Here is a 24,192-nt window from a genome sequence, read left to right on the forward strand (position 1 = left end):
TTCTTTGAAGTAAAATAATGGTTAAAAAACAGGGAGTGAAATGTTTTACCTCACAAAAAGAATAAGCTGTGATTCGGTGCTGTAATGTCTGTGTACTCTTTTCTTCGTCTCTTCGTCTTTTGCTTTGCTTGCTAAGATTATCTCAGCACAGGAACATTTTTTTTTCAGCACATCCAATTGTGGAAATTATTTTTATTCCAAGATCTATTGGTTAAAATCAACTTTGTTGGTGGGAAAAACCCTATAACTTGTAACACATTGTTCTAACGTTTGAAATTGTACTACCGTGCTTAAAAACCTGCACTGGTGGGATTTGCACCATATTTATTATTAAGGTATAACATTTGATAAATATGGAGCTTAAGTAGGTGTATTAAAAATTTGGCACAAATTATGCCTTTTTTTTTTTTTTTTTTTTAAATAAATGTGGGCAATAGAGTACCCTGTAGAGGCGCAATCTCTTGATGTACAAGTGGGGACCTATACCCCCTCCATGTTCTTCTCTGTGAATTTCTAAAATGTTTGTAGGCGCTTCCCTACTCAAGAGTTGACCACTTGTTCAGTACTAAAGATTTTATCATTTGGTATCTGAACAAACTGAGTTTTGTTAGAGAACACTTTTGCTTTCAGTGTATTATAGGAAGATCTGGGCTCCCGTGGGAAGATTCATTAAGTAGATATCAGATAATGAAGTGGAGGTGGATGCATGTGTCTAAACTAGTTCTAATGCTTAACCCCATAAAAGCTGCACAATATTTCCTACACTGTATTCCCATTGAAATTTTGGCAATGTTTTTATACATATCCAGGAGGAACGGAGTTCTAAAATAAAGGTGCTTTAATTTAATTTTGTATGCAAGTACTTATTAAAACTGAGAGATATCTGTATGACTGGTATGTAAGTCCAGCCGTCCAAGTGTGCATGAAGTAGTATAGGAGTACATATGCACAGCAGCTATACAAACATGTCAATATCAGGGTAATGGGTTTATAGAGCAGTGAAATTAGAGCACTGCAATCTTTGACTTGTTTTTATGCAGACACAGACAATTAATATTTATAGATCAATTTATTAATATAATTTAATAGATTATATCTGATTTCACATACAGGAGATGTAGTGCTATTCAACAAGGGGTGTAAAGAGCAATTCCTCCTTCATCATTGTTATACATGGCGTCATGTACAAGCAGCCATGTTTTGCTATGGCAGTAGGGTCTATTTTAAAAGGTAATAGTCTTAAATATCATTTTCCTGGTTGAGAAATATCAGACCAAGAGGTTTCATCTTCAAACATCACTGGAGGGAGGTGAAAGGAACCAGCTTTTGGCATAAGTCACTGGTTCTCTCTCTCTAGAATTTATATTCATCTTTCTACATGCAGAATAATCTACAGAAAAAGTTAAGCACATTTGATTACTTATCTTTTTATAGATTGGGAATCACGGTCCATTTTATAGCCCAGAGCTGCATTTACAATTTTTTGCAGGGTTCAGAGCTGAAATCTCCCAGCAATCTTTGTAGATATCAGAGCTTTCTCTAGTGATTTACATTATGGGAAGTGCACTCATTACATTGGCACTGTACAATAATATGTTGTAGGAGGGAATTTATTTAACCATTTACACCAGTTTCTGGTGTCAAAAGTTGAAAACGTTGGTGGACTCCATATTGGCACTAAGATTTGTAACCTTTCACTTTTCTCAATCCTGTATAAATGACAAGAGAAGTGGTCAGGATTAGGCACAAGGGATAGAATCACCATTGGTCTGGAAAATATGCTATAATTTATACTGGAAATTTGTGTAAATTATCTACATTCTTCAAAGCAGGGGCAGATTTTGACTTCTGGTGGCAAATGCCAAATTTATTAGGAGGTGTGCAGCCTCTTAATATTTGGCGTATTTGACTTTGTTGTTCTCTAATGAAATGTCAGTCTTATAACATGTTCCCCTATGTGGGCTGCTATACTATAGGAACACAGCTGAGCAACATGGGCTATATCTGTCCATGTGCATGATGACAATGTCCAATGGCAACCAGCAAAATTGTGAATGCAGCAGTAGACAGTTCATTAAGACAAGCATTGCGCCCATCAGTCTTCACGAAGGGCTCACTGGAGTATGATGCGCCGTGTTCATTAAGTGGCGTGCGCCTCGCCTGAAATGCTACTCCAGTTTTGCTGAATCTGACTAGCGGGCTTAGCCATGTTCCTGTGCTGGCTCCACTCGAGCTCCATCCATTTTAGCGGAACATGAAAGAGCCAACAGTCGCAGTTTTCTGCACAACCCCGTGTTATGCAAAACATTCGTGACTTCTCAAAGTGTTTTACATCAGTTTTCTGGTGAAAACACTTTGATAAATCGCTCCCTATATTCCAGGCTGTAACTCCGTACAAAACGTAATGTATGTAGAAAGCCACCAGAGCATGTGTATATATAAATGGGAACAATTGGCTAATAATGGACATCCTCTAAGGCCAACCATCATCTTGCCCAGGTAATATTCACACTCCAATCTGACCCATTGTGTGGCACGTATTTCTAACAGAAGGAATTGCCCTTTAACATAGGCTCAACACCCACCCAAAGAGAGGACAATGTGGGCAAACCATACAGACATAGCGAGAACATAGTGTAAACCTGGCTCAGGTGACATGTGGCCCATCATGATGCCGGCATTAGACACCAGGAATCATAATTCAAAAGCAGCTGTAAAGTTCTCAACTACAAACTAAATCAATATGTAAAACAAAAATATAAAAGTAACAAAAGCTTATCAGTAGTACATATGGTATGAGATGATATGCTGTCTTTCCATGAAGCAGATAGTGGTGTGGAATTAAGTAGTCGATAACTTGTGCAAACACTTGAGCGCCTGGGAGGGGGCATCCTATCACAAGACGTGATGACTTCATGTACGGCAGGTACTTAGCAGTTAATCTTCGATGGTTAATGTCTAAACCCTCTGGATCTCAAACAACTTCACGTCAGTGTCATACCAGATAGGAGGATCCATGTTCCTGCAAAAGAGAACCAGAGTTGTTCAATGCACACATATTAACCCTTTCAGATGTCAGAACACCCACAGCAAAATTCCACTTATTAAAATTATATATTTGAAAGGGCAATATCTCATTCTGCATTATACTTTACCCAAATAGTCTTTTTTGTGTCTTGGCTGTTATGTGGTACCAAAATGACACCAGCATATCAATTCTTTAATTAATTTCGTTTTATACAGGAAAAAAAAAAAATTATTTCCTGTTTGTTATTTGATGTCATTTCTTTAACCCAAAAGTACAATATATTCCTCCAACTCCAACCATTTAAAGTGATATTAAAGAAATATATCATACTGGCCTATAAAAGGTCCGAATAGATTTTCTAGTTTGCACCTAACAAATGCAATATACAGGCTGAAGGTAGTGACGTTCGACAAAATACCTGTGTAAAAACATTCATAATTGTCAGATAAAGCGAAGGCAGTAGAGACAGAAAAAATCATGAGTGACTCATTTATGTGAATTTGAGGTCACATATTTTGCATGATATGGACTCATTATTGCAAGGGTGACAGATGTACATATAACTTGTGTCCATGTTTGGGGGTTAAGAGGATGCACTTTAGTTTTGTGTTTTTATTATTTGTTTTTGCCATTTTAAGGATTTTTATTTTAATTTTTTTTTTCCTTTTATTTTTACATTTAATTTTTCATATGTTGTAGGTATTTTTAGCTTTTTAACCATCAGGAAAAACACAGATCTTGTCCTCCAAACATTTATAAAATGAAGATAATCCAGCTCAACGAACCGTGAATAGGCTTTTATTCACACAACGTGCATAGTAGAGGACAAGATCAGCAGTACAGCTAAAAGAAATGCGACATCAATGCGTTTTGGGTGACAGCCCACCCTTAGTTGCATTTCTTCTGGCTGTACTGGTGGAAACTATTATGCACGTTTTGTGAATAAAAGCCTATTCATGGTTAGTTGTGCTGGATTATCTTCATTTTAATATTGTTCCACGACTTGACGTGGCGTTTCCGGGCTTCCGAACACCTCCAAGATGTCTCTCATCGTGAGCTGGATCTAATCTTGCTCATAACATTTATTCCTTGTCACAATGGGAAGCACATGACGCCATGGTGACCTCACTGGTTTTCATGGCAATGGCCAAGCAGAAGAGAGGCTTCTTCCTGATCAATTCAGCTCACTGTCACCTCGGGTGAAGTTGGGCTCACGCTGTCAGCCAAACCTTTAATGGCGGATTGAGCTGTGCAACACCGTACTATTAAAGTAAAGACTTACAGGGGAAGGGAAGTAGGAGGAGGATGAAAGATTGCTCTGGTACTATATAATTATTGGCCTATCTTTAGGATCGGTGCCCACTCAAGCAGTTCTCTAACTGGAGTAGGTGACCAGGAGAGCCCAAGTTGTAGTCCTGAAAAATCCCTTTAAACCAATCATAAACCAGTACATCCTCTATGCTCCAAAATCTGAAGTCTACACCCTTCACATTAGAACAGCACTGAACAGAAGAGCTTACATAAAACACAAAACCAAGCTTAGCCCATTTTCACACATTATTAAAGTACATCCCTTTAAAATTACACTACTACCTGCATATTCACTGCCAGATTTCTATTTCTTTGGTATGATATTCTCACCTCAAGTAGATGACGCCCCACATGTATGTACGAAACCACATAGCAGTTCCAGCATTGGCCTGATATTTGCGAATCAGAATGGGGTGAGGCACAGGTAGTAACCCCACAAGTGTCCCATGCTGTAGAAACTTCAAAATTTCAGACTCGTCAGTTAGCCCCCTACAAAACATAAAATGATTATACCACATTAAATGTCTAACACAACAAATTGCACATAGCGTCCAAACATTCAACTAAATGGATTTCTTCACTATCAAAAGAGGAGCCTTTGTCACAAAACACACAAATAAAACTATTACATGGTGGAGACACAGGCACATCAAACTAGAGCATTGATACAAGGGGAGAAAAGAGAAAGAAAAATGCTTTATGGGGAAAACCCACTAAGCTCAAAGCGTGCAGCTTCCCTTTCATTTATGCCAGAAGAAAATAAAAAGCAGAAATCTGTCAACAGCAGGGTACAACTGTAGCTGACTTCTCATTTATGCAGGAAATAAATAAGATCAAGCTTGTACATACATTTCAAAACCCTCTCCCAACACTATACATCACTAATCTGTCATCACCACCAAGCTCTTTGACCTCTTACTTGTCAATGCAGATCTTCTCTACTTGTGGAACCAAGACCTGTAACAGCCTCATGATTGTCTGCAGGGGCAGCTTCACTTTCCAAGACAAAACCTGTGAATGGTAAAAAAAATGCGATACATTAACATTACACATAATCACAGAGACCTTCAGATTAAAAATCTAATTAAAAAAATTTGGTTTCATAAATCGTTTTTTGGTTGTTACGGCGTTAATACAACAATTACTCTCAAGTTATGTTCACACATGTTGGGTTTTTCAGTGTTTTTTGCTGCAGATTTTTATGCTAATTTTCAGCTGCGTTTTTAAGTACCAGCAAAGTGTATGAGAAACCAGAATTATCTGTTCACACACCATGGTTTTTTTTTGTTGTTGTGTATTTTGTGCTTTGGTTGGGTTTTTTGGAAAATAGAGCATGTCACTTCTTTCAGTGTTTTTTCACCCATAAGAAGTAATGGGTGGTGAAAAAAAATGCTGAAAAAAACGCACCAAAATTTGCATCAGCGTTTTTTATGGCAAAATAGAATGGGGTTCTTTTTTTCACAGAACTTTATGTACATGCATAAATAGAGACAGAAGGTCAGTGAAAAAAACTCATCAAAAAAACGCAGCAAAACCTGCGTTTTTGATGCAGCTGATTTCCTGCCAGAGATTAGGTTTTGCTGCAGAGTTGTGACCCTGAAAAACCTAACATGTGTGAACATAGCCTTAGTCACTTAATTATGCATGTATAGCAACCAGTGCGTCAATTGTGAAATTGATTGGAGTCATGAACAGATAAGGAAAAAAAAGTGATCACACAGAAATACTGTACTTTATAAGTACAACAAATTACTATGAAGAAACTATAGAAAGAATGGCGCAAGTGTATTTTGTATATACCAGTTTCATTTAGCAGGGTGCATTAAAGGTAATCAATTTTTTGCTACCCCATCTAAGTGCAGCATAATATAGTTAAATATATAGTGAAAGAGACCCCGATTCCAGCAATTTTGATAAACCACTGTTTTCTCTGCTGCAGATCTAGCAGATCTCTGAATGCTGAGCTCTGTATAACCCCGATAACACAACTGATTGGCAGCTTTCTGTGTACATACATTGAACATATCCATAGGGTCCCTTATTCTACTGAATAACAAAGTAGACCACCCTATTCATGCAGAGGCCGACAAGAAAAAGGTGTATGTGAAATGTACCCAATGAAAGGCCAAAATGGCAGGTAAGCAGAGCCTAATCATCACAGATTGCACTGATGAGATTGTCTTTCATATTTTCAAGTCTGTCAAAGGTGATACATTTGTAACACTTCCCCTTTGGTTATTTTGGGATGCATTGAGCAAAGTCCAGCAGTCACGTGATGAGCTTTGCTGCGAAGTACACAACGTGCTGTTATTTATCACCGCAGCATTGTCATATACCTGTCTTCATAAGTGATGTATAAAGGCTGGGACCTTAGTGTTCACTTTTAACATAGCTGTAAAATCTAGAAGATGGGGAATAACGGCCTTACCAACTTCTAACTAAGTAACAACTACAGCACACCTTCTTCATATTGCACAGGTCAAGAAAAGCGGTAGGTGCAAGTTGGACCTCCGAAAACTATACCGTTACCAAAATCGATTGGTTCAAAGTTCCCAGTCTCAGAGGAAGAGATGGCGGTTTGACCAATCCAGGGTCACCTATCCGCAGCTCACCGTTAGGCTTTGGTGACATGGTTGTAGCGGTGCCATCATATCTACACCAAGTTACCGCTGTAGCCAATCACTGAACTCAGTGGTCTTGTATTGTCTACCCATGCATCATCGCTGCTGCCATGTTAACAAAGATCAGTGGTGAGCAGAGTAGAGATGCCACTGGAGTGGCTTATTATTTTTAAGGAAAGCAAGCATCTCTGGCAACGAACAGACAATCCCTTTAAGTTCTTTCAACCAAATGCAAAAAAACGGCTTCCTTTTGCAGAGACTTCAAGGTTTTTGCAGTTTGGGATGCTAGAGGAGAGGGGTGTCAGTGCTTGGTGTATAGCGCTCTAACATTCCTGTTTTCTTTTGTAAAGCGGTTAATTAAAAATATACAATTCTTGATGTCTGCATCTGTCACTAAAAGGAGCTCACTGCACAAAGATTCACAGTTCGCATCAAATTCATTGGCACACAGATCAGCATGCAGTGAGCTCCCTCTAGTGGCAGCTGCAGGTAAACAGTATTTTATCATTTAACTCAATGACTGTATGAAGAGAGGCAGCAGAAACCATTTGCTTCTAGGCCCACTCTCACTAGACCCCCTCTTAGTGACAAGGTTTTACTGTACGCTCAGAAATACAAACAGAAAAGTTTTTGTACAAACCTCTGAGAAAAGACTCAGTAGTTGTAACCTTTTATTAGTAATGTCTGCATTATATTATTTTAGTGACTTAAAGGTGTTGTCTCGAAAAAAGTTTTGTTCAAAACTGAACAGAGATTGTGACCACAGCAATTATAAATAGTATGCTGTTTTGTGAACATGTGAAATCTGCAGCATTGCCTCCTAATGTTTCTTCTGTGGCGGGAGTATATGTCCACCTTCAATGGTGGACGCACATGCTCAGTAGTTTCCTTGCTTTCTCCCTTCCCTTCATGCTGCGTAATGATCTGCCAGTGAGGTGGCTGATACTGTATGGTAATGGAGGAGATTTACCACACATGAAGTAGACGAGTAGGGATGAAATAAGTAAGAGAGATAGAACATGCTGCCCACCCAAAGAAAGAGAACAGACAAAAATTGCAAAGCAGTAAGTAAATAGGTGTGAAAATTACAGTGATTTTTTTCAATGATATGGTTAAAGTAATTATGTGCACATCTCCAGAGATTTTTTTTTCAATTTGTGGGATAACCCTTTTAATGCCCCTAACATTTACTCGTGTGCTTCCTCCCCATCTTGACTCACCCAGTCTGTAGAAGGGTTCCAATGAGAAGAGGTGCTGGAGTGACGTCTGCTCTGCCGGCCTTGTGCAGCATCCTATAGGGCGCAACAAAATCACAGAGACAAAGTCACATATCAGAACCAAATACCGGGGCAAAGACTCAGTGTGGCGACCCCTTCTCTATTCAGCATCTATACATAAGCTTCATATGGCTCCATAAGGAGGCTGAAACATTACTGTAACACCGTCTCACTAAAGCTTGGAGTTTCCCCTTTGGATCCCTTGGATTGCTGCTTCTATTTCTTTAGAATTAAATTACTACTTAGAGATTTGGGGTCCTGTTTTCTGAACTTTTGCACCCTCATTAACAATTTTAAGTTTGGAAATCCTCTTCTACAATCTTGATTATGGAACTTAAAAGTGACCCTCCACCATGGGACTGAAAACTAACTATACATTTCACAAGTATTGCAACCCTGCCTGGTGCCAGTCGTTCGCCTCCAGCTTCCTCCTGTGCTCAGATCAGTGCTCCGCATCTCCTCATACCAAGATGGCCACTATAGTGCAATGGCACGTCTAAGGCCACGGCCCCACTATCAATATTCGTCAGTATTTTTTCTCAGGAGTGGGAGCCAAAACCAGGTGAGGAACAATCAGTGAAAAGGTATAACAGAAACAAGTCACCAATTCTGCATTTATCACCCACTCCTGGTTTTGTCTCCCACTCCTGAGAAAAAATACTGACTAAATACTGATAGTGGGGCCGTGGCCTTAATCATACCTCCACCTGTCTTTCTGATCCCACAGCATAGGAAAAGCAGGTAAGGCATGGTTTAGATTTCCCAATACCATTGTGGCAGACATCTTGGAAGCAGGAGGAAAGGAATGACAAGCCGAGCAAAGGAGGCAGCGGGAGGCAAACAAAGGGCACCAAGTAGGTTGACTATACATGTGAAATATATTATACATTTTCAGTCCCAGGGTGGACGGTCCCTTCAATTAAATTTTTCCCTTCTCTATAAAATGTAACATTGCGGACATACCACGCAAATATGCAATGCCACACAAATTCATAATACCACTATAACAATCACATATACAGTATAGTAATGCTATATCGAAAACAATTATAAATTATATGTACACACACAGCAGGTGAAATAAGTATTGAACATGTCACCAATTTTCTAAGTAAATATGTTCCTAAAGGTGTTATGGACATGAAATTCTCACCAGATGTCGGTAACAACCCATCCAATCCACATCTCTACCTTACTGCACCCTGGGTAAGAGCCCAACCAACCCCAATCTGCCATCCTTCCCACAGCTATACCCCTGTGTGATAATTAATCTACACAACAATACCCGCTGAATAATTATCATAATGTAAAACTTATATCAAAGAATGTAGAAAAATAAGGGGACATGTTAAATTCACACACCCCAGTCTGAGACTCGGTGTCGCTCAATGGACGGGGCGGGTTGCTCTCGCCGGGGGATGAAGGGACTTCAGGATCAACAGCTCGTAGGGTCCCATCTTCTGACACTTGGGATTTCTCAGTCAGCTTCTCTATACCTGTTGGGGTGAATTAATTAATCAATTCATATTAACCGACACTTTATAGTACAAGATCAAACATAAAAAAAGTTATTGTATGTATACAAGTGCTTAGCCTGTAGCAGCCCCATCGACCAAATTGATCGCACTGGTCTGACTTTACTAACTCAAGTGATTGTCAATAATGACCGTGGGAGCTCAGTGTCATAACACATCACTGGACAACTATGTAATACATGTGCATGGTGAGTTTACAAGAGTGGACGATTCCCCCCAGGTTTAAATGTCTTTATACCCTACAGGGCATTCAGAAAGTGGCTGTCCAACTGGAGCACACAGAGGATTAACGAGCAGGGACATGAGTGGGGGAGACCTAACATCCTATACATGAGTAACCATAATGCCAACTTACCAGGTGTGGCTATTAGACTGGTCTTTAGGGTGCCAGGTTCTGCTGGGGCAGCAGGACGGGAGCCTTCCATAGATACTCCATCTTGAGAATTGGTGCGTGATAGGGGTTCAGCAGTTTTCTTTTTCCTCTGAAGGGCACGTTGGATGGATGGAGTGTCTGATGGGAGATTTGCTAACTGGTGAAATACATTGCGCTTCCGGATGATGGCATAAACTAGGCTAGAGTTACCTGTAAAGAGATAAAAAGGACCAGGGTTTGAGATAAATAAATGAAATATAAAGAGACATAAATGCAAAAGAACAGAACACAAATGGGAAACTGTTTCCCCAGGACCCCTATGAATTGTTAAAATGAAAAGGGCCGCTTGTTTCTAGCAAATGGTGGAGGTCCAGAGCCCACAATATTGTCTTTCCACATAAAATCGCATGAAAAAAGGTACAAACAAAGACAAATAAGTGAAACTCACCATCAAACTGATACTGGATAATATTATTGAAAACTTCAAGCAGGAAGAAAACGAGATGATGATTCTGTGGAGAGGAGAAGAGGAACCAAGGACTGGAGAAAGCTTCCAGCAGATGTAGCAGCTTGTTGGATGCTACCATGGAAAGGGACTTTAAATACGGGGATACTGTGCAATGAAAAAGAGCAAGGATAAATAAAACCTTACAAAGGTGAGCATGGCAAACAGATGAAGGAAGAACTTCTATAGACCTGAGAGATTCTGGTTTTATAGAAAAAAAAAGATGATTCTGGAACCAAGTCCTTTATGTATCAAACACATTAAGAGAGGGTGAGCTGAAATCTTTTGGGCAAGCCAGCGTGTCTAGCGACAGCCACATAGAACAGGCCAAATGTAGAAGAGAACGTGGGAATTACAAAAATAACTACCCTGTGGCTTCTGTAAGGTGTGGGTCTACAGAACTAGGCTTAGGTGGATTGTACTAGTATTATGCCTATGGAGGGCTCACAGATTATATTACAGCAAAAAGCTGGTCCCAAGTGCCACCTAGTGGACAAGAGAAAACATATCTCTGTGTAAAGCGCATTGGTGACCAAAACAGGAAAATCTCCCACAATTATGTGGAATTTTTCCAAACAAGCATTGACAGTTCTGCTGTGTTGTGTTGTGGGGTCCCTTAAAATTATAAATTAAATTAATGTGCAATAAGCTCTGTCTAAAGATCAAAGAAATAATTTATGCATTTCATATGATTTCAGAGGGTTTGGAGTACAGGAACACCTCTATGTTTGTTCCTGCCACCATATAGTTGCATATTGCATTCACATTTTAAGTCCTCCCCTTATGCTGGTGGCCAGTAATTTTGTTGGCTGATTTATTGCCAGAAAATTCTCCTATGTCTGCTGTTAGCGGAAGTAATGAGAAATAAATTGATAAATGAGAAAATTGTTTCCCACAGAGATCAGAATGCTTAGAATTGTCTGTCATCCAAATTAATATGTAGGATGGACGGAAATGAACATCAAAGTAGGCAACATATATTTAAAGGAATATTCTCAAGGTTGGAAGTTCTCCTTTATTCAATAATGTATAGAGGATAACTTACCGATTGCTGGGGATCCGACCTAGTGTGAATGGAGCGGAGGTCGATCACGTCTACTGCCACTCCATTCATTCTTATGGAATGCTGAAGACCAGCCGAGTGCTGTGCTCAGTTATCTCTGGTGGTCCCATAACCATTAATGGAGCGGCGGTGTGCATGATAAACCACAACTCCATTCAAGCTGGGCTCTTCAGACACCCAATTCTCAGTAGCCAGACTCCAAGCAATCAGGAAGTTATCCCTTAACTTCCAAACTTGAAAATATCCCTTTAGTGCAGATATAGGGAATGGTTTTAGGTTGCCTTGGCAACCATATAACTGTCTTTTTTTGGTATAGGCAGCTATATGTACAGAGGAAAATCGGAATAAAAACACCACCATAAAATCTACTTTTAGTGTGCCCCTTCCATCATTGTACCATTCACTACGATGGTCAGCAGGCAGTCATACAAAGGTTGTAAACGCTGGTGTCCACTGGTGATGATCTTGTGAAAAACCTGCGCAGAAAAAAGAAGTACCACTGTGAAAGTAGAATATAAAGTCAGCCACTGCATCCTTTATAACAAATTGCACACATACCACAATAAGCAGGTCTGCATGCGTTCCTGTGAACACTGGGATATCCATCGGGACTCTCACAGAGTAGGGTTTGTTGAGGCGAACTCCAAAATTCCTCTCACCACTTAGCAGCAAAAGAATGAAAACCCCAATGTGCATAAGCCCAACACGAGCTGTAAAAAGAAACGTAGTGAACAGAGGGAACGACTTTATATGTGGCCTATATGTGACAGAAATGATCACAAAAACATGAAGTGAAGAGATTAGTGAAGAAGATGAAAACGGAGGTGAAGAAGGAAAGGACAAGAGTGCAGACTCACACTGGTCCGCTCTGGCATCGTTCAAGAAGTATAGAATGGGAACCAGAACATCCAGGACATCGCTGCTCTTAAGAACAAAGAACAGGAACTTCTGTGGAGGTCAGAGAGATGGTAACAGTGAGAGGCCAAGCACCCAATCCATTGGACACAGCAGCCCGTGCTCCACGTGTTTATGCTCTACTTCCGGATCACTCAAACTGTCCGGGTGATGTTCTAAAAGGTCACTGCATGGTAGAGCAGCTGCACGAGACACAGCTGGACTCCCCATAGAGAAGGCAGAGATGGTTTATTGCCATTGCTTCCATCCTGATCACTGTATGCACAGCACTGAATGAGTGCTGTTTATACAGTACAGGAAGAACTTACAGTGCTTTCTCCTCCAGACTCAGTGGTCATGTGAGGTGCTAAGAGGAAGCAGGAGCTGCTAGATTACAGCAGACCCAGCTCTGCATTGCCAACAGGAGACTGAATTTGCCCTGTAACTGGGACTACTATGACAGCCACAGTTACATTTTTATAGTGCTGATTCTCCCTGTATTTATCCGTTGAAATTCCCCCCAAAAGGTCTTTTACAACTATATGGGGGCATAATGTGTGAAATAAATTACATAATTTAAAAAATTAAAAAAAGCAAGAGAAACTAAATTAAACCTAAGAAAGAAAACAACTGCAAGTCCAAATTGCTCTTCTTAGCATGGCCCCCATCAAAACAAGACATCTGACTAATAAAAAAAAATTGAAACTAATTTAAGATCCAAAACAAGAACATTTTATGGGAGCCGTTAAGACCACCAAATGTGCCTGGTCAGAGAGGGGCAAAATGTGCCTGGTCAGAGAGGGGCAAAATGGCCTGGTTCTAAACTCACTAACTACAGTCAAGGACTGAATCTAAAGACACTAAGAATAAATCCTGACCTTGTTAAAGTCACACAGTTTCCAAAAGAGAACCAGCAGCTCCTGGTGGAATTGGATTTTCTTGGTAGAGTTTGGTAGATACGTCTGAGTGAGTGGATTAAGGAGCAGACGGGCAAGCCCCTTCAAGATGAACTGGAAGTCCTAAGAGTTAATAATAAGGGTGTGAGTCAATATCCATTAAAAAAGATGAAAGCTATAACAAGTTAGGGTGCATAATTTTCCTGGTTTGAGGGCCAAATTGTTAAACTGATTACAAGGGCCACAGTAATATTCAATAAGGCATTACACTCACATTTTTCCAGGATGGCACCAATCAGGAGAATGTGGATCATCTCTTTTTTTTTTTTTTTTTTTTTTAAATCCAAAGAAAAGCACAAAATGCATGCAATTCTCTCCACCTCCTCTACTCATTTCTAGAGTGTCAAACATGGGGGTCAAGGGACCCCTATTCTCCAAATATAGCCATACAGTGAACTACTAAAAGGGGTTCTCCACTACTATTGATAGACCTCCACCGATCTGATATTGATGACCTGACACCCGGCACCCCCACTGATCAATCGTTCTCGGTGCGAGTGGCAGTCGGATATTAGCAGTTGCAGAGCTTAACAACACAGCTCCTTCAAATGTGCAGTAGAAGCGGCCGAGTGCTGCACATCAACGTGCACTATTCGAATGAATAGTATTGGATCTGCAGTACCCTGCAGTGGCCACCACACAGTTGGCGGAGCTCTGCAGCTGCTAACATTCAGCGGCCACCGGGTCCAAGAACAGCTGTTCAGTGGGTGTGCCGGGCGTCATCCCCCATTAATCTGATATTGATGACCTATTCATGGGATAGGTCATCAATATAAAAGTGGAGAAACCCTTTAACATTTGCTTGTCCCTGCCACCCATGCTGTGAGCCACTCATTTTTCCTAGGTCTTGGTAACTACATGTGAGCAGCTCCAAAATAAACTTTTTATGTGTAAAGATGGTTGGGTGCCACAGAGAATAGTACTGCATGGCAAATGCGGCATCTGGATAGTTTGTGCACCCCCGAGTTAGCTAATCTAAAATGAGGAAAATGGCCACACATCGCTTTATAGAAATTTTACAAACTGATGTAAAGTCACTGAACAATGGCTACAGGAGCCAAAAATTAAGCAAACTTTAGTTGAACTTGGGAGATATGTATAAGTAAATCTATACTATGAACACCAATCCAGTATCTAACACCTTCTTACCTCCTCTCTGTGGATCCGTGACAGATAGTTCACAAATAGATTGTCTGGTGCTGGGCTCTTTAAGAGAACAGTGAACAGTATTAGTATGTAAGCAGGAGTCAGGAAATAAAAGCATGGCGCAATGAGGTTACATACTTCACCCTCGTCCATGGCAGTGCTAGTGGTAGTCCCATCAATGCTGGGGCTAGAGGTATTCGTGGGGTCCGAGTCCAATGTGACAATGAGCAGTTGGGCCGAGACCTCGACCAATGGTTCTCGCGAATCCCAGAAAAGCAAATGGTTGTAAGGAATCCCATAACCAACAGGGTCATATGCACAAACTACATTCAGGAGGGATGTAAAGAGCGGTAGTGCATGTCTGCAGAGAGGAAAGAAAGCAAAACAATTATTAAAAAAAAAAAAGCATAAAATATTTGCCAAAAAGAAATTAACCGATTTCCCTCTTAAAAAAAAAAAAAAAAAAAACACTTTCAAGAACTGCGAGAGACACTTAACCATCATTGCTCTGGCGCTAAAGAGTAGCATCATTTATAATGGTGAGGTGTATTTTTACATACTGCCAACATTAATTGTAAAGTGCTGCGGAGTATGTTGACGCTAGATAAATAGAAAATTATTATTATTAATAGTGAATGTATGCGACATGTGCAGATAATATTATTGGTAGAAAAACGGTAGGGGAACAAAAGCGCAATTGTTTTACTTTCACCTAAAAGACGCTAGTCCAGCACGGAAACACTAGCTCATCTTGCTCCCAAGGATTCTTCATTACAGCAGCGCAGCCTGATATGTTATCATCCATATTGGTCAGATAGTATTATTGCTACATTAACATTACAACTCAGAATATTAAAGAAGCCTCCCATTAAGTTATTGTTTTATTAAATCTGTGAATAAGTGCATGTAATGTTGTCTGTATGTGTTAATATACTCACCTACCACCACCCTCTCTGGTATCCAGCAGCGTTCTGCTCCTCTTCTCATTGATGTTACCGCTCTTCAGAGTCTCCGGATCACACTGCGCTCAGCGCGACCCCAGAAGTGGCTTTTACAATGTAAGTTTATGCAGTATCAGAACAAGGCTCCATAGGCTTACACTGTAAAAGAGACTTCTGGCTCACACAGAGTGATCCGGAGAGTCTGAAGAGCAATGAGGTCACCAAGAAGAGGAGCAGAACGGCGCTGGATCCCAGAGAGGGTGGCGGAAGGTGAGTATATTAACTCACTGACACTACACTATATACACATATATGCAGATTTAATAAAAATAAAAAAACTTCATGGGATACTTCTTTAACAAACATCATAACCAAATAATTATTCTTTAAAAGGAGTCTGATTATTCCTTTGCGCTTTCCGTTAATGCATAGGCCAGAAAGAAGTTGGAGGACCCCCGATCTGGAGATAGGTGCAGGTAACAGATCTACCATACTTTGGACATATGCTAATGCTTTGCATTTTTCTTGCTTGGCTTCTTTGTAGTCAACTCTATGATTGTTGATTGACTATCTGTATATTTATTCTTCTATAACTCCTTCCCAATCAGTATCTCCGTCACTGAAGAAATAAACGCTTGTTGGAAGGAACGCTGATTTGATTAATTTGTCATTTCAAAAGATGCACAACTTTGAATTTTCATCAGAATCGCAAAATCAATATTATCCCCAACAGGGGCTATTAAAAGGTTTGTCCACTATTTTATAGTAGTTGCTTAATGCGTCTAGGGTGGTGGTGCCACTTTTACATCTCTCTAAATACTGCTCCTTCTATTTACAACTGAGGTTGGCAGTGCCAGCTTGGAAATTATACAGTTTTCCCCAACCTAAGCAGCCAAGTTCTAGATTGCCTACTCACCCAATGGTGTAATAGTGGTTATCTGTAACCTATGGTACTCTGTTATGGAACTACAACTTATGGTTTGTAGGCCCACACCACATGAATGATGTAAAGCACAGAAAAGAAAAATAGTTTAGGTACTTTTCCATTATCCAAACGCAATTTCCTTTTTTGGCCAATATTCTGCAATGAGTGCTTATTTGGCATCCTTGCATCCCTAAAAGAGGAAGTCTCCTGAAAGCTGCCATCGACCATCAACATATCCATGTAATCCCAGGAGCCAGCAGAGGGCACCAACAGTGGTGAATAAAGGGTACCAGTGTTACCGAGAGTGAAGGGCCCGGGTCATGATGGGGGCAGCTGGTATTAGAGATGAAGCTACTAAGTCATGGCCAGAGATAAGCTAAGCTCCAACAGCCAAGAGAAGCCAAGAAAATAGGGATGGCAGAGGTGAGAATACATCCAAAGGACAAGGATTCTGTAGGGGGTGCAGATGATCCAAATACTGCCTTCTAACCAGTGGTGCACCACCAATCACAAGGGTATGCTCTTCATTTAAGTGGCTTCCTTCCTTGACTGCAGAAATCAGGATGAATGTCAAAAGCTAGCTCTAAATCAGCAGGGTCAGAGGGAAGGCAGCAGCAAAAATCGAGATTAGAATTTTAGGCCATATCACCCAGCTATAGCTGGAAGTAAGAAAAACCTATTCATGTTAGCAGCACCGAGCTCCTAGAATGAATAGGAAAGTTGGTTAAAGGGGTTGTCCACTACTTTATATGATCCCCCAATGTATTCCCCCAGGGCCCGTAAGCGTTTCTCTAAATACCTTGTGGTGCCTTTTCTGCCTGTGAGCGGCGCTATCACTGGCCGCTCACAGGCATCACATGACCCCCGGCTGCAGCCGGCTCTGACATCCGTTGACGTCACGTCAAGTTCCGGCTGCAGCAGGGGGTACTCACTTCTGCGTTCCATGGTGGCTGCTGGGTTGTGGGGGGGGTAACCCAGCACATCACACCCGCCATCCACCACGCGCTCTCCCTGTCTTCATTCACTGGGAAAGCACGCAGTGGATGATGGGTGTGATGCATGGGGTAACCCCGCCCACAGCCCAGCGTCCACCGCGGGGACCCCAGCGCTGAGTCACGTCTCACTTGACGTGACATCAGTGACGGGTCATGTGATACCTCTGAGTGGCCAGCGATAGCGCCGCTCAGAGGCAGAAAAGGCACCGCAAGGTATTTACAAAAACACTTCTGGGCCCCGGGGGGATACATTGGGGGGTTCATATAAAGTAGTGGACAAATTCTTTAATCTACTTAGTTTATTGTACAATACTAGAAAAGAATTCCAAATATAGCTCTGGGCTATCATACAGAACATAATAAGGCAATTTATTTTACAATGATACTGGACTGTATATTAAAAGGAGTCAATTACAGTGGGAAAATAAGTATTTGATACACTGACAATTTTGCAAGTTTTCCCACCTACAAAGAATGGAGAGGTCTGTAATTTTTATCATAGGTACACTTCAACTGTGAGAGACAGAATCTAAAAAGAAAAATCCAGAAAATCACATTGTATGATTTTTAAATAATTAAATTGCATGAAATAAGTATTTGATCACCTACCAACCAACAAGAATTCTGACTCTCACAGACCTGTTAGTTCCCCCTACTCTGCACTCATTACCTCTATTAATTGCACCTATTTAAACTCGTTACCTATATAAAAGACACCTGTCCACACACAATCAATCACACTCCAACTTCTCCACCATGGCCAAGATGAAAGAGCTGTCGAAGGAGACCTGGGACAAAATTGTAGACCTGCACAAGGCTGGGATGGGCTACAGGACAAAAGGCAAGCAGGTTGGTGAGAAGGCAACAACTGTTGGCACAATTATTAGAAAATGGAAGAAACACAAGATGCCTGTCAATCTTCCTCAGTCTGGGCCTCTATGCAAGATCTCACCTCGTGGGTTAAGATAATTCTGAGAAAGGTCAAGAATCAGCCTAGAACTACACGGGAGGACCTGGTCAGTGACCTGAAGAAAGCTGGAACCACAGTCTCAAACATTACCTTTAGTAACACACTACGCTGTCATGGATTAAAATCCAACACGTCAGCGCATGTCCATGCCCGTTTTCAAGTTAGTCAATGACCATCCGGATGATCCAGAGGAGGCATGGGAGAAGGTCATGTGGTCAGATGAGACCAAAATAGAATGTTTTGGTATAAACTCCACTCGTCATGTTTGGAGTACAACTCCAAGAACACTGTCTCAACCGTGAAGCATGATGGGGAAACATCATAATTTGGGGGTGCTTTTCCGCAAAGGGGATGGGACGACTGCACCGTATTGAAGGGAGGATGGATGGGGTCATGTATCGCGTGATTTTGACAAACAACCTCCTTCCCTCAGTAAGAGCATTGAAAATGGGTTGTGGCTGGGTCTTCCAGCATGACAATGACCCGAAACACACAGCCAGGGCAACAAAGGAGTGGCTCCGTAAGAAGCATTTCAAGGTCCTGGAGTGGCCTAGCCAGTCTCCACACCTGAACCCAATAGAAAATCTTTGGAGGGAAACTCAATGGAGCCTAGAGACAGCCCCGAAAACCTAAAACATCTGGAGAAGATCTGTATGGAGGAGTGGGCTGCAGTGTGTGCAAACTTGGTCAAGAACAACAGGAAACATCTGACTTCAGTAATTGCAAACAAAGATTTCTGTACCAAATATTAAGCTCTATTTTTCTATTGTATCAAATACTTATTTCATGTAATAAAATGCAAATTAATCATCTAAAAATCATACAATGTTATTTTCTGAATTTTTTTTTAAGATTCTGTCTCTCACAGTTGGGGCTCTTTCCCACATACAGATATTTCCGGTACTGGAAAAAACAGTACCGGAGATATCCGTGTCCGTGTACACCTGTCTGGCAACCGCCAAGTGCTGGGTGCTGAACGCTGTCCTCATCATAGTCCTTTGCCGGCACTGCAATCAGCACCAGCAGAGGACAATGATGAGTAGTAATCTGCTCCCGGTGTCTCCACCTGTAAAAATAAGAATAAAAAAAAAATACAAAAAATTCATATACCGTATTATTCCGACTATAAGATGCACTTTTTTCCTCCAAAATTTTGGAGGAAAATGAGGGGTGCGTCTTATAGTCCAAATGTTGAGGGGGGGGGTATATTTATGTGTGGTGTGGGGGGACCGGTATCGGAGGAGCGGGCACAGGAGGCAGCAGCCGCCTACTGCAGCCTACACTGTCCCCGTTGCTAAAAAAAAATGAATATTCACTGCTCCCCACGCCCAATGAGAGTGGAGAGCACTGAATATTCATGCTCCTTAATAGCGGTATACAGTGTAGCCGCGCTGCGGCTGCTGCTGCTGCCGGCTATCTCCTGTGCCCGCTGCTAAAGAGCATGAATATTCAACCTCTCTCCACGCCAATGGGCGTGGGGAGGGGGTGAATATTCATGCCCTTTAATGAGCGGGCACAGGAGATAGCCGGCAGCAGCCGCAGCGCGGCTCCGCTGTGTGCCGGCTATGAAGGAGAGTGAAGTCACTGCTCCCCGCGCACACAGACCCGGCGTGGGGAGCAGTGACTTCCGGCAGCTGATCTCTCCTTGTGAGCCGCGCATGGCAGTGACATCATGCGCGGCTCACATGGAGAGATCAGTGCAGGCAGACCGGACGCAGGGCTGGAGGAGAGAAGAAAGGTGAGAAGGAGAGTTTTTTTTTTTTTTAATGTGCAGAATGATGGGGATTAGGGGGACCATGTATACCAGGACAGGGATGAGGGGTGCCATGCATACCAGGACAGGGATGAGGGGTGCCATGCATACCAGGACAGGAATGAGGGGTGCCATGCATACCAGGACAGGAATGAGGGGTGCCATGCATGACAGGAATGAGGGGTGCCATGCATACCAGGATGGAGGGATGCCAGGCATACCAGGATGGGGATGGGGACCACGTATAAAAGGAAGGGGGGGGGCATATATACCAGGATGGGGGATATTGACAGAATTGGGGGACATTACCCCTATACCAGTGTCAGCAGAAGACCCCCTCCCCCTTAAAAGTGCATCATGACCATATTTTTTGCTTAAATTTTTATTTTTTTATTTTCCTCCTCTAAAACCTAGGTGCGTCTTATGGTCCGGTGCGTCTTATAGTCCGAAAAATACGGTACTCACCTGTCCTAAGTGTCCCCCGCTGTAATCCATGAGACCGCTCAGCAGAGGAGCCGGGGAGAATGACTCACTCCAGCGAGCAGGACCCGTAGCTGCGCTGAGCTCAGTGAGTGACAGGACACCATTTCTCTGCTGAGCGGTCGCATGGATTACAGCGGGTACGTGTCGCACGGATGGCATCCATGTGCGATACGTATTTACATGGACCTATTGACTTGAATGGGTCCGTGTGATCCGTGCTGCAGACCAAAAACGGACATGTCTACGTGTGGATCACACGGACACTGGAAACACAATGACATGTGCGCAGACCCATTTATTTGAATGGGTCTATGTGTGTCAGTGTCTCCGGTATGTGTGGAACTGTCACCACAAGTAGGTAAAATAGAAGTGTTTATAGTTTATTTTTATCAATTAACAAAATGCAAAGTGAATGAACAAAATAGAAATCTAAAATCAAAGCAATATTTGGTGTGACCACCCTTTGCCTTCAAAACAGCATCAATTTTTCTAGGTATGCTAGCACAAATTCAGATATTTTGTAGGACTAAAGTCAGGTGTATGAGTAACCAATTCTACCAAAAGCGTGATAATGATCATCATTTTCATATGTTGGTTAAAACACAGTCATTAACTGAAACGGCTATGTAGGAGGCTTAAATCTGGGTGAGGAACAACCAAACTCTGCTACAAAGGTTATGGTGAGGTTATGGAAGACCATTTCAAGTCACAGGTTATACACCATGTCAAGACTAGGCACAGCAACAAGACACAAGGTAGTTATACTACATCAGCAAGGTTTCTCCCAGCCAAAGATTGGGGATCCAAGATGCGTTGTTCAAGCTCATTTGAAGAAGCACAAAGAAATGTGCAACGTTCAGGACTGTAGACAAACTCTGAAACAGAACACGGCAACTAAGGAGTGGCTCTGTAACAAGCGTTTGGTCAGAGTGTGGTGGAGGATAAAAAAAAAAAAAAAAAAAAGTTTCCCCACCTTCTCCATACAGTCGGTACGTGAAAATCAGACAGCATTCGGATGTCATCAGATTGCAGGCCGATGATTTCCACGGACACATAGACTTGATTGGCCGAGTGCGATCGGATTATCGGAGGTAAATGGAGTATGGGGTAGGAAAAAAAAAAAACGTAGACATGTGCATGGCCTCATTAAATACCATGGGGATGAGTGCTACCCATCAAAACGACAGATAGCACCCATCCAAGTTATACGGTTGTCTGCACGAGCCATTAGGATAGGTCATCACTATCATATAGGCCAGGGTTGATCAGCTGTCATTAGCTTCCATGAGCTAGGAGCCAATCTACAGTATACGGTCAGCAGTTTATGCAGTTGTGCTTTTCAGTGTTTACATCCAGCCATCCCCAGGAGCTAATAATGGCTTATCGGTGGAAATGCAAAGTGTTGAACTCCCACAAATCTAATATTGATAACCTATCCTGATGATAGGTCATCAACATTTTCTGCTTTGAAAACCTTTCTACATTCAGTCTAAGGCCGGAGTCACACTAGCGTATTGCATCGGATGCGATATGCTAATGACACTCTGCTCCAGCTCTGCTGCGAGCGTGAGCCGAATGTCAGTGCTGTGTGCTCCGATCCTCTCGAATCAAAGAATCGGAGCAAAGGTGTGGAATAGACGGAGAAAGTAATTTCTCCATCTCCTTTGTTGCCGGCGTCCGCGGGAATCGCACTGCACTCAGGTGACATCCGGGTTTCACACGCACCCATAGACGTATATGGGTGTGTGCAATACGAATTTCGCATACAATCGCAGCATGCTGCGTTTGTTTTGTTTTTTTCAGCCCGATCTCGATTCAAAATTATTGAATAATATTGGACCGAATGCAATCTGATTTTTTATCAGATTGCATTTGTGCGATATATTCGCAAGTGTGAGCCAGCCCTTTGAATTTATATATTGCTCAAAAAAATTAAAGGAACACTTAAACAACAGAATATAACTCCAAGTAAATCAAACTTCTGTGAAATCAAACTGTCCAGTTAGGAAGTAACACTGATTGATAATCAATTATAGAAATTATTGGCAATTATCAAGACACCCTCAACAAAGGAGTGGTTCTGCAGGTGGGGACCACAGACCACATCTCAGTACCAATGCTTTCTGGCTGATGTTTTGGTCACCTTTGAATGTTGGTTGTGCTTTCACACTCGTGGTAGCATGAGACGCACTCTACAACCCACAGAAGTTGTTCAGGTAGTGCAGCTCATCCAGGATGGCACATCAATGAAAGCTGTGGCAAGAAGGTTTGCTGTGTCTGTCACCGTAGTGTCCAGAGGCTGGAGGTGCTACCAGGAGACAGGCCAGTACACCAGGAGACGTGCAGGGGGACGTAGGAGGGCAAGATTCCAGCAGCAGAACCCCTACCTCCGCCTTTGTGCAAGGAGGAACAGGAGGAGCACTGCCAGAGCCCTGCAAAATGACCTCCAGCAGGCCACAAATGTGCATGTGTCTGCACAAACGGTTAGAAACCAACTACATGAGGGTGGTATGAGGGCCCGACGTCCACAGATGGGGGTTGTGCTCACAGCCCAACACCGTGCAGGACGCTTGGCATTTGCCACAGAACACCAGGATTTGCAAAGTCGCCACTGGCGCCCTGTGCTCTTCACAGATGAAAGCAGGTTCACACTGAGCACATGTGACAGACGTGACAGAGTCTGGAGACGCCGTGGAGAGCGATCTGTTGCCTGCAACATCATTCAGCATGACCGGTTTGGCAGTGGGTCAGTAATGGTGTGGGGTGGCATTTTTTTGGAGGGCTGCACAGCCCTACATGTGCTCGCCAGAGGTAGCTTGACTGCCATTAGGTACCGAGATGAGATCCTCAGACCCCTTGTGAGACAATATGCTGGTGCGGTTGGCCCTGGGTTCCTCCTAATGCAGGACAATGCCAGACCTCATGTGGCTGAAGTGTGTCAGCAGTTCCTGCAAGATGAAGGCATTGAAGCTATGGACTGGCCCGTCCATTCCCCAGACCTGAATCCGATTGAGCACATCTGGGACATCATGTCTCGCTCCATCCACCAACGTCACGTTGCACCACAGACTGTCCAGGAGTTGGCGGATGCTTTAGTCCAGGTCTGAGAAGAGATCCCACAGGAGACCATCCGCAACCTCATCAGGAGCATGCTGCCCAGGCGTTGTAGGGAGGTCATACAGGCATGTGGAGGCCACACACACACAATACTGAGCCTCATTTTGACTTGTTTTAAGGACATTACAACAAAGTTGGATCAGTCTGTAGTGTGTTTTTTCACTTTAATTTTGGGGGTGACTCCAAATCCAGGCCTCCATTGGTTAATAAATTTGATTTCCATTGATGATTTTTGTGTGATTTTGTTGTCAGCACATTCAACTTTGTACAGAACAAAGTATTCAATGAGAATATTTCAT

General features: G+C 42.2%; 1 protein-coding gene across 2 annotated transcripts in view; it reads right to left on the reverse strand.

Annotated features, from left to right (window-relative positions):
- Positions 1 to 367: 367 nt before the first annotated feature.
- HID1 (HID1 domain containing) overlaps positions 368 to 24,192 on the reverse strand; it is a 49,121-nt gene continuing 25,296 nt past the window's right edge. For both annotated transcript variants that reach the window (XM_073684020.1, XM_073684021.1), the window contains exons 7-19: positions 14,848 to 15,070; positions 14,713 to 14,769; positions 13,486 to 13,626; positions 12,571 to 12,661; positions 12,272 to 12,423; positions 12,111 to 12,189; positions 10,594 to 10,758; positions 10,128 to 10,355; positions 9,600 to 9,733; positions 8,181 to 8,252; positions 5,259 to 5,350; positions 4,670 to 4,828; positions 368 to 3,022 (exon numbers count right to left, since the gene is read on the reverse strand). In XM_073684020.1, coding sequence (XP_073540121.1) covers positions 2,959 to 3,022; positions 4,670 to 4,828; positions 5,259 to 5,350; positions 8,181 to 8,252; positions 9,600 to 9,733; positions 10,128 to 10,355; positions 10,594 to 10,758; positions 12,111 to 12,189; positions 12,272 to 12,423; positions 12,571 to 12,661; positions 13,486 to 13,626; positions 14,713 to 14,769; positions 14,848 to 15,070 — 1,657 coding nt within the window. In that variant the 3' untranslated portion in view covers positions 368 to 2,958. The remainder of the gene's footprint in view (positions 3,023 to 4,669; positions 4,829 to 5,258; positions 5,351 to 8,180; positions 8,253 to 9,599; positions 9,734 to 10,127; positions 10,356 to 10,593; positions 10,759 to 12,110; positions 12,190 to 12,271; positions 12,424 to 12,570; positions 12,662 to 13,485; positions 13,627 to 14,712; positions 14,770 to 14,847; positions 15,071 to 24,192) is intronic.

This window comes from Phyllobates terribilis, unplaced genomic scaffold, assembly GCF_046119375.1.
Source record: "Phyllobates terribilis strain yellow unplaced genomic scaffold, ASM4611937v1 Scaffold_5__5_contigs__length_657084704, whole genome shotgun sequence".
NCBI lineage: Eukaryota > Metazoa > Chordata > Amphibia > Anura > Dendrobatidae > Phyllobates > Phyllobates terribilis.